At 46.2% G+C, this 10,885-nt stretch overlaps 1 protein-coding gene across 1 annotated transcript; it reads right to left on the reverse strand.

The window, feature by feature from the left end:
* Positions 1-467: 467 nt before the first annotated feature.
* LOC132573285 (uncharacterized) lies at positions 468-7,682 on the reverse strand. Its single transcript, XM_060240789.1, has 4 exons — positions 6,072-7,682; positions 5,928-5,993; positions 1,950-2,260; positions 468-1,796 (listed from the first exon to the last, which is right to left on the reverse strand). The coding sequence occupies exon 1, from the start codon at positions 7,567-7,569 to the stop codon at positions 6,577-6,579; it is 993 nt and encodes a 330-aa protein (XP_060096772.1). The 5' UTR covers positions 7,570-7,682; the 3' UTR covers positions 468-1,796; positions 1,950-2,260; positions 5,928-5,993; positions 6,072-6,576.
* Positions 7,683-10,885: the final 3,203 nt, after the last annotated feature.

Raw genomic sequence — 10,885 nt, forward strand, 5'->3', positions numbered from 1 at the left:
AACAAAAAATGGCATCCCCTTACATTTTTCATATTTATTTCATCAATGTTTGTAATATAGATATATAATAAATAACTTGTTTAAACAACAGAATAAATTGTGTTGATTTCTATGAATAGTTAATAACACTTTTACATTATCTTATCCATCATTAGCTAAGCATTACTTCGAGGATTCCTTTTGTTGTAGGGAGCTAAGGGAGTTCATATCCAGACATGCATGTTAGATATTAGGAAGACAGACTTTAAAGAACTCAGAGAGGCATAATGAGAGTCATTCCCTGCCAGAAAACACTGAAGGGAGAGAAGCAAGTGAAGGGTGGGCTTTCCTAAAACAAGAGCTATTGAAAGCTCAAGCTATCAATATTCCAGTAAGACAAATGTGGTAGGAAACTCGCTATGATGGGGGAAATTTAAACTCCAACAAAGATAGCCCGGTATCCAAATAAAGAAAATAGATTCAAATTATTTATTCTAGAAAAAAACATTTATTGGTTAGCCAAGGCAAGTTTCTGACAACCAAACGAATCCACAGCTGTTGAAAAGCAGAGATATAAGAAAAGTAAATTGTCTTGCCTAGGGCATCATGTCCGTAGGAGAAAATACAGATAAAATAGCACAGCATGTAAGGGCATTTATTTCTTTAATAAAATTAAGTATTAGTAATAATGTATATATTGAATATAAACTAATAATCTCTGCCTTTCAACTAAAAGTGAGCGCTTATTGCTTTTTTTCTTGCAAAGCTTCTCAATGTGTCATCATACATTAATTTTGCCACATCACTTTCAATAGACAATATAGCCAAGCTTGATAAATGCTCCTGGTACATTGCTGACCTAAGATAGGGTTTTATAAGCTTCATTTTGCTAAAACTTCTCTCATGGGATGCTGATGTTAGTAGACTGGCATACATTCTTAATGCTATACACACATTAGGAAGTTAATCCTGTACATCGTTTCTGTAAACCACAGTAATAGATCTAGGCAGCTCTTTAGTTCTGCGTTTTTAGAAGAAACATGATATTGATCTCTAAATGTTTCAAGTTCACATCTAAACTCATCCATATTTTAGTCCTCTGAATACTTTTTTACCAGATGTTCTGCAGCCTCCAATAAGTCTGTGCCTACTCATTCATTTTTCACCAGCAAGGGAAAAAAAAATCTGTATTTAGTCTTTTCACTTCTTGTATGCAATTCTGATAGTATTCGGTCAAAAACTACGTTCATCTCATGCTTGAATTGTTTTTCTGTTGAAAATGTACAGGACTCATCACTTGCAAATTCATCTGCCAACCTCTTTTTCTTGGAACTTCTTTTTTCTGGTTCTACTGCCTCCACAGACATTGCATTGGCAATATTTGTTGCCTCTTCAAGCCAGCCTTCAAAGCTGGAATCTCGCAATCGCTGTAAAGTAGTGATCAAACCCACCACCATCAAGGAAATCAATCCGTTCAGTATGATGTCTGGATTTCAGTTATTTACACAATCTCAAAAAGTTCTAACAATGGTAGTGCAAACAATGGTAGTGTGTGTTGTTCTTACGTAAAAGTGCCATAAATGTTGTTGTTTAAGGTGATTGTGCATGGAAATATAATTAAACCGGTGTGACCCTCTGCAGTCCCAAAGTCTTTCCAAAGCTCGCTAAGTGGCATTTGTGACAACCAATGAGAGCAATTAAGTGCAGGTTATCAAATACTGAAAAGTGGCAGATGCGCTAATGCTGCAATGCTGTGTTCTCTTGTTGGCCTTATGGTGCATGTCCCATTCCTTCCACGGCTTCCGTTATTCTTTTCACTGCGGATGAAAAAGAAAGGTGGGAGAAAGTCATCACAATTATCCCCCCCCCCCAAAAAAAATCACACAGTACAGAAGCAGCATCATGTTTCCAAGATAAAAAAAAGCACCACATTAATTCAATTACTGATTCAAAGTATCCATTGACATTACTTGTCATTTCTCTACATCAACTGTCATGCACCGACTGACACATCGGTAGACGTTTTCTCTCAAGGTCCTCCAACACACTGAGAACTCTTTTCCTCACTACCAGTTGTTGATATCGAAGTGCTTGCCCTACAACTCCATCGCAAGACCTGTGTCCTTATCTCTCTGATTGAAGACATCGTAATCTGTGAATGTGTGGTGTTTTTCTCAATGCCCACATACAATAACGGGTCATGGCAATGATGAGGCAATTAAATATGTACACATTTCTAAGGAGATGGATTTGATGGGCAGCTGTATGACTCCATTGGAACCTGTAAGATCAACAAAACTTATTGCCACTCAACTTCATCGCAAGTCAGAAAGAAGAGTCGGACACAAGGTATTGGTATAACTAAGGGGCACTTAAGTATAATAAAAAAAACAGCAAAGGAAACTAGAACTATGGCCTAGTCAAGGCCAGGGGTCTCAACAGACCGCTTCCCTGCCATTAGCGGGTGAGAGACCCAGCCCCCAGCTGGAGCTGTGTGGCACAGGTTCCACCAGGCCGGCCCAGCAAGGAGGCACGCCCCAGAGGGCCCAACCACCAGACGCACATCTCAATGGAAGGCACCCTCTTGTCGAGCCTCCAGGACGGTCTGCATTCACCCACCCCGGGTCATGGGAACCCAAAGGTTGATCCTGCCAGACCCCTAACTCCCCCAAAGGGCGATGCTTTCTGGTCCTCCCGTAGCCGCATAGTACCACAAACCCAGTATAAACCTGCCACTACTAAGGTCAAGTCTCTACTTAGCCCTTAGCATCCACCGGGAGGCCCAAGACTACTCGCAGCCCTTGCCGGAGATCTCTCAAGAAAAGCATGTTACCTTTTTTCTGAGAGATGCATTCCATCTCCTCTGTAGAGGTCAGCAAATTTCGTAGAAATATCCGGGTGGGGCAAAAAGTGACGGAAGTTTTATAGCAGGGTAGATGATGTAGCTCCAAAACAGTGTACACACACACCAGCGGAGGTTGGTTCTATTTACAATTTTATTTACAATATATATACATAGTCCTTATAGTCAGTCGTAGTTCTTACTGACAAACTGCTTCGCCAGACACCTGATACCACAATGGCATATGCTGGCAAGTACAGCACAGACTTATATACAGAGTTATATGTCCTTTTGCCCAATCAGTGCGGACATGCTGAGTCACTGAAGCACCACTTGCAGGCTGATGCAAAATGTCCAGTCATGTGATCTTTACCTGTCAGATAGATCAGCATGACCTGTCTACGAGTTGCTGTCTTGTTAAGGCATTTCTACTTCATACGCCAACAAAAAGTGGCCCAACCCCCCCCCCCCATCCAAGGCCTTCCTAATTTCTTTGTTAGCTTTATAATGGGCCCTCTCTATACCTGCAAGGTCCCATGCACTACGCCAAACTAGGCGGGGAATCATGGCTGACCAAATGATAATAAAGATGAAAAAGATATTGGATTTATATCCCGCCCTCCACTTCGAAGAGTCTCAGAACGGCTCACAATCTCCTTTACCTTCCTCCACAACAGACACCCTGTGAGGTAGATGAAGATATTGGATTTCTATCCCGCCCTCCACTCCGAAGAGTCTCAGAGTGGCTCACAATCTCCTTTATCTTCCTCCCCCACAACAGACACCCTGTGAGGTGGGTGGGACTGGAGAGGGCTCTCACAGCAGCTGCCCTTTCAAGGACAACCCCTGCCAGAGCTATGGCTAGGGTGGCCATAATATCTGCAGGCCAGCCAGGGACACCTTGAGGGGGGAATGAATGTGTGTGCGCGTGCGCCGCTGCAAACAGGAAGTGGGCAATATGTCCTCCTGTACTCAGAGGAGAATGACCCCTCATGGTAAGTACCAATGGTCGTTCTCCCTCTGAGTCAGAGGCCATCTTGGGTTCTCCTATAGCAGTAGATTAATGACTGGGTGGGGCATCGCTCTCTTCTCGAAAAACATGTTGTTTTCTGCCAAATGCTGCTTCTTATGAACTGTAAGTGTTTAATTCGTAGTGTCGAACAAATGTTGAAATGGAAGACCATGTCGCAGCCCTGCATACTTCGTCCACTGAAGCATATTTGTTAAAGGCCACATTAGTTGCCACGCTTCTGGCTGAATGTGCTGTAATCCCTCTGGGTACTTCTAATTTCATTGCTTTATATGCTTCTGTGATGCATTGTTTAATAGCATAGCTGATGGCTGAAGTTGACACCTTCTGGCCCAACCTTGGTTGTGTAATGTTGATAAACATGGCATCCGTCTTCCAAATTGATTCAGTCCTGACTAAGTATGCCTTCAGACAACGTCTAACATCTAAATTGTGCCACATTCGCTCCCTAGGATGTTTAGGGTCTGGACAGAATGATGGCAAATGCAGTTCCTGGGATTTGTGAAATTTAGATACAATCTTGGGTTGAAAGGTAGGATCTGTACGAAGGACCACTTTGTCTTTGTGAAAAATTCAGGGTTCTCTCTTTACGGACAATGCATTAATCTCCGAAACCCTTCTTGCTGATGTGATCGCTATCAGGAAAATGGTCTTCAAATGTAGCCATCTTAGGGAGATGTCCTGAATGGGCTCGAAGGGCGATTTTGTGAGTGTGGACAAGACAGTGTGTAAACACCACATTGGAAATCTGTGAGTCTGCGGAGGACACTTGAGTGTGGCCCCCCCGTAAGAATCTCTGTACGTGTGCATGCCTGGAAACATCTTTTCCCTGTATTATTTATTTATATTTAGACTTATATCCCGCCCTTCTCACCGAAGTGTCTCAGGGCGGCTTACAACATTATAATTTACATAAATTTGGTTTAAAAACATTTACAAATAAGTTAAAACCATAATTAATAAAACAAAATAAGAATAAAAGCAGCGGTCTATAGATGCATTTTTGTTCCATCCAGAAGATGGAACAAAATTAGTCCCAGTACAGAAGTCAGAGCTGCTACTTGTCTACGTAAAGTGGCTGGTTTCAGACCAGATTGTAGTCCATCTTGTAAGAATTCTAAAATGTATTGAATTGATGGGTTTAGTGGATCCCTTGCTTTTCTGTGGCACCACCTATGAAACCCCTTCCAAGCAGTATTGTAAATTCTGGTGGTGAACTCCTTTCTGGAGGCTAATAATGTGTTAGTGATCTCTAGGGTGGCCATAATATCTGCAGGCCAGCCAGGGACACCTTGAGGGGGGAATGAATGTGTGTGTGCGCACGCGCGCCCCCCGCAAACAGGAAGTGACGTCACTTCCGGTGACGTCATGCCACCGCCAGAAACAGGAAGTGACATCACTTCCTGTGACATCGTTTCCCCGCGCCACCTGCCGGAAGCAGGAAGTGACATCACTTCCTGTGACATCATTTCCCCCAAATGCCACTGCCGGAAACAGGAAGTGACGGCACTTCCTGTGATGTCATTTCCCCCAAATATCACCGCTGGAAACATGAAGTGACATCATTTCCCCAAATTGGCACTGCTGGAAACAGAGACTTCTGGTGACATTACCACCCCCAAAATATACAACTTGAAAAAAGAAGAGAAACTTCAAGATGTTCCGTGCTGAAGAAAAAAAGGCTCCAACAGCAACCCCTCTTGAGTCAGATTCACAGGATAACAATCCACTATCCTTGATACCTGCTTGTGCTGACAAACATTTCAACAAAACCGTCCATAGTATCAAAGGGTCTTGAGCAACCCAGTAAAAGCAACAAAGCAACCCTTATCTACAATTAAACTGAGATCAGCAGCTAAAACCACCACTGCCAGTCTGTGTCCCATAGCCCAGCCTGAAGCCAGGCGGATGCAGGTCTAGAAAAGCAGGTCCTCCCCAAGCAGCACACAAAAAAGAAAAAGGTGTTCAGGTGCCACTAAAATACTAAAAACTGCAAAAAGGAAAGGAAACCAAGTTCTCTTCATATTATTAAAGTGGTGGAACGAGCCGTCAAGTCACAGCCAATTTGTTCCTTACCTTCTGTTGTGTGATGGAAGCGATCTACTGTTGTCTGTGGTTGCTAGTTTCCTGAATGGAGCTTATCTGGAAAAAAAAGAAACATACTGTCAGCAGTTTACTTTGCATCTTGGCAGTTCTTCCAGGCTTAATGGTTATACTCACCCTCTGTACAGCAACATCTCTGCTGAGATGATTCAAGAACATATCCAAATGATTGTGCTGGGGATTCTGGCATTCCAATGATACCTTGCTCTTGCTCCTGATTATTTGAAGTTCTATTTATTTTCTTTGAGTATCTGCATATACAGAAAAGCAATAATTAGTATGCTGTCACTGAAAACAGGAAGCAGAAAGAATCACTTATATCACTACGCCTCCATGGTGTGTTTGTTCCTCTGTGCATGGACTTCCATTCTGTGGCACTGCCTGGACCTCTGCTTCTCTCTGGACTGGGACACAGCGGGTAGGGTGGGACTTGCATGCTGCAGGCCCAGGCAGCAGGTCCACAGGTGTGGGCCATCCCGATTCCCACAGTGGCGGTTCTTGGACCACGGCTTCTCCCAGGACTGGGACACAGCTGGTAGGATGGGACTTGCGTGCTGCGGGTCCAGGTGGCGGGCCGGCAGGTGTGGGTCATCCTGACTCCCACGCTGGACAAAGGACATGGCTAGTAGAGAGGGACTTGCATGCTGCGGGCCCAGACAGTGGGCCCGTAGGTGTGGGTCATCCCGACTCCACACAGTGGAGCTTCCTGGACCTCGACTTCTCCCTGGACAAAGAACATGGATTCTAGGGTGGGACTTGCGTCCTGCGGCAAGTGTGGGCCATCCCGCCTCCCACGCTGGAGAAAGGGCTGTGGTCTGGAAGGAGCGACACAGTTTTCAGTCTTTCTTTTTTTTTTACTGAATTTATACTTCTCTGATTTCCCTGCAGCCTTGAGGATATCTTTCTTTTCCTTAATATAGTGATAAAATTGTTCACAATCCATATCAAAATTCACTTTGACTTGCAGCTCTGCTTTCACCAGGTCTACGTTACACCGATTCCTGGTCTCCGTCCAGTGAGCTGACATGAGGCTGAATACCCTCTCCACAAAAGCGTTGGAGCATGGGATACTCAGGATCTTGCTTACAAGAAGTAAGAGGTTTTCGCACTTGTGAGACCGAGTTCCCATCTCAGAGAATATGGCCACCCACTTTTTATCCACTGTGATTTTTGGGTCAACACAGGCCACTTGCTCATCCAGCAGGCTCTTGGCATCGGTGTATTCACTGTATAGATTATCCAGGTTTATTATTTTCTCCATTTTCAGCTGCTCAGCAGCACACCGCAGGTGGTCATAAGTCACACTTTTTAAAAGAGAAAATGGTGTCAAAGCACACAGGTGATTTTTCTCAGAGAAATCAAATTTTGCTTCCAGATATGCGATGGTTTTTTCAAAGAACTTGAGGAAGTCCTGCTTCACTTTCCTTGCCTTTGAAGGTGGCATTTTGCGCAGCGCCTTATCTGTATCCGTTCCAAAAAAGGAGTCAGCTTTGCGTTGCTTAAGGCTGTTTAGCAACCTGAACATGGCCTCAAACAATTCAGGTGCTGTCAGTGCATCCTGCTCCAGAATCAGTACAGTCTCCTCAATAGGCATCAAAGTGGTCTGGAGAAACATAATGTAAGTTTGTGATGTACTGTAGTCCTTTTCTCCAGCCTCATCGTCAATGTGGCGCCATATCAGAGAAGGACAGTCGTCCTCTCCCAGCTTTTGAAAGTACGCTTTAACGGCTGGCCAACACTTCAACATCTTGTTTATGCAGGCAAGAAAAATAGCCATCTTGTGGGTACATGTCGAAGCAGGCGATCACCCTGCATCTCCAAAAACTCAAACATCTCCTTAAGTTCCTCTGAATGTTTGGCAGAAACAGAAAAATGACCAAAAGCCTTCAGTATGAGAGACTCGATGTCGCAGGTGAGCATATCACATCATTTTTTGGCAGCATTGTGCACAGTGTGTGCAGGGCACCTGGCGGGCACGATATCTTCACGGCCTCTACTCAGAAGTGTGTACACAGAATGGTATTTTCCAAAGTTTACATTCGCGCTGTCTGCTGAGTATGCAGACAGACGAGCTAAGTCCAGCTGGTATTTTGTCAAGACATCCAAAATCCTTTGTGTGACATTCTCAGCTGTTTCATTGGCATCTTCATAGAAATCAAGAAGACGATTTGAAATGCCATCCTTCAAAGTGAAGTATTTAAGGCATAGGGGGAACATTTTCTTGTTGCCATGATTTGATGCGTCGCTGGAAATGCTGTAGAAACAATGTGCTGTGTCAAGATCTGACATAATCAGTTCTACAGAGTAAGGTGCCAAGACATCGCTTATCAAAGCTGCACCCTTTGTTTTCCCACAGGTCATCTTGGTCACAATCTCTGAATCGGGAAATGTGACTCTGCACAATTAGACACCGCAATCAAGAGACCGGTATGATAACGCATGGCTGTTCGTGTGGTATGTGGTAGTTCAGCAGCCGCAATTCTGGCCTGAGCAGCGATGTCTTTTTGGTAGACAAAAAAAGTTGGGATGGATTTTGAAGTTCCAGCTTGGCTTGCCGCACTCCTGTGAGAGTCAGTGTCCTTATGAGCTTTCACATCATTCACTCCACCGTGACCAATTCTTATATCCTTAGAACACGTCGTGCAGAATGCTTTGTTCTTGTCCTTTGTCTCTTTTAACCAGGGGTAGGTGTTTTTGCATTCAGGATTGAACACAACCAAACGTTTGGGCTTCTTTTTTGGTGGTTCCCAGGGCTGGTGACCTTTGCCACCTCCAGTGCCTGATGTTGAAGCCATGGTCTGCTGTAAGGGCCTAGATGAAGAGGGCAGAAGAATCATAATTAAGTCCTCGCCAGACGTGGTGATTTTGTTCCATTGTAGTTCTTGGGCAGCCAATTCATAGGCAGTGACAGCCAACCTACCTGATTTGGTGATCTGCCCATGGCGAGGACAGACGGAGGCCTTTCCAGATGGGCAGGCGGGCGGGGAGCAGAGGCACCGGCACCAGAGAGGGCAGGAAGCCGTCGCACGAGGCGCCGGTGGAAGGAGGGGACCTCACTCACCGGCAGGAAGGGAAGCTGCCGGGCCGGCCCTCCTCCATGCAGGGGGGGAGGGGAAGCGGCCGAGAGGAGGGGGGCTGGCGGAGACGAGATAGCGGCGGAGCAGAGCCCATAAAGCGGCAGGAGGGGAGGGGTGGAGAGGGGTAGAAGCGAGGGCGATCATCCCCGGTGAACCGGAAAGCGGCAGAAGTCAGGCTGCGCACATGGCGGCGGTGGAACAGCGGCGGAGCCGAGCCCATAAAGCGGCCGAAAAGGAGGGGGTGGGGGAACTGAGGCCACGGAAGAGGCCAGGCCAGCACTGCGCCTCGGCAAATGGCCGCTCACTGTGGCCGCCGGGGGGAAGGGGAAGGCCACTTACTGTAGGGGAATCCTTTTCTCTTCTTCTCCTCTCGAGTTCTCACTTGCTCTCCCTTTCTCTGTCTCACAGACCAATTAGGTGAGGGCCCCTAGCTGCCTGCCACGCCCCCACGCCCCTTCCAGACTGTTCCCCAATGGCTGGGCAGGCTGGCTGCTGAAGTGGAGCCTCACCATTGGATCCATTAAAAAAATTAAACATAAAAAAGCGGGATTTTGGCAAACCCGGGGTTTGATTGGTCCCGGGTTAGTCAACCCGTGAGGCGGGAATTTGGGGGCAGGGGCGGGGCTTTCCCGGGTGGGCGGGACCATCTGGCCACCCTAGCTATGGCTGACCCAAAGCCATGCTAGCAGTTGCAAGTGGAGGAGTGGGGAATCAAGCCCCGTTCTCCCAGATAAGAGTCCGCACACTTCACCACTACACCAAACTGGCTCTCCCTGGCCATCTCTCCCTGGTCATCTCTCCCTAATGTACCCCAAATCCTCTCGAGCCTGCAAGACCAAAGCCTTCCTTTTACCAGCCCAAGATCATTCCCTCCCAGGTGAATGATTAAAACCTGAGGAAGAGGGCCCACATTCCCATGAAATAACAATGGCAGCAGGCCAGGCCACTGAAGACCCCGGCGCCCCCGCCATTCGATAGTTACATATTGGCTGAGTCCCAGCTGAGACCCGACCAAAGTTCTCGGAGCCAGATGTGCGGCCCAAAACACATAGCTGTGTCCACAGACGAGAACTCGGCTCCTCTGGCCAGGAACAACAGCATCTAAAAAGAAAAAAACAGTCAAACTAGAAACAAGAACCATAACATTTCAACTATAAACGAAGCTAAGAACTGAGCAAAGGGCGAACATAAGATTTATAGGCTGATGACTGCCAATGGCCCAGGCGCTGAATAGAGGAAGAAAGATATCCCAGGGCAGCAGCCGTAGAGGCCACCCCAATTTTAAAGGAGTGGGTACCAAACCGCACCCCGGACAACCCCAGCTTAGTTAAAGCCTGAGAAGTCATGGCCCAAAACTGATGCTTTGTCAATGGGCTGCCATTAAGGTTACAAAACAAAACCCCTTCAATGTTCCTCCGCACTGCCAAATAGGCAGCCAAAGTGGAAACGGCACAACTCAGGCTCTAAGCACTTGCCCAGCTTCAACATGGTCCCTTTGCTGTGCTGGTCTGTCTTAAAATGTCAAACTGTAAGAACCGCCTTACCCTCAACTAATCTCAGGTCCCATAGCAACAAAGCGTCACCAGAAACATCATTTCTGGAACTTGCCACTAACTCTAAGGGGCCCAAAAAAGGCCACCAAGGAATCCGCATGAAACAGTGTGGATTCAAAATAAGATGCACACACTGTGCCCCAAACCCCTTTCAGGCCCCTAAGAAAAAAAGGGGAAATAGGTTTCCTCATGTCAGGACTAGGCCCGGCCTCTCTGGACCACCCCTCTAGCATCTTTCGAAGATGAAAGTCTGCTGTTTTCTCCTTATACACCAATGCCTTGCTAGCAAAAGCCAAAGCAG

The sequence above is a fragment of the Heteronotia binoei genome, chromosome 6 (genome assembly GCF_032191835.1).
Source record: "Heteronotia binoei isolate CCM8104 ecotype False Entrance Well chromosome 6, APGP_CSIRO_Hbin_v1, whole genome shotgun sequence".
NCBI classification, from domain to species: domain Eukaryota; kingdom Metazoa; phylum Chordata; class Lepidosauria; order Squamata; family Gekkonidae; genus Heteronotia; species Heteronotia binoei.

Excerpts from the sequence above, each read along its gene's own strand:
- LOC132573285 (XM_060240789.1), bottom strand. The coding sequence starts at position 7,569 with ATGTTTCTCCAGACCACTTTGATGCCTATTGAGGAGACTGTACTGATT.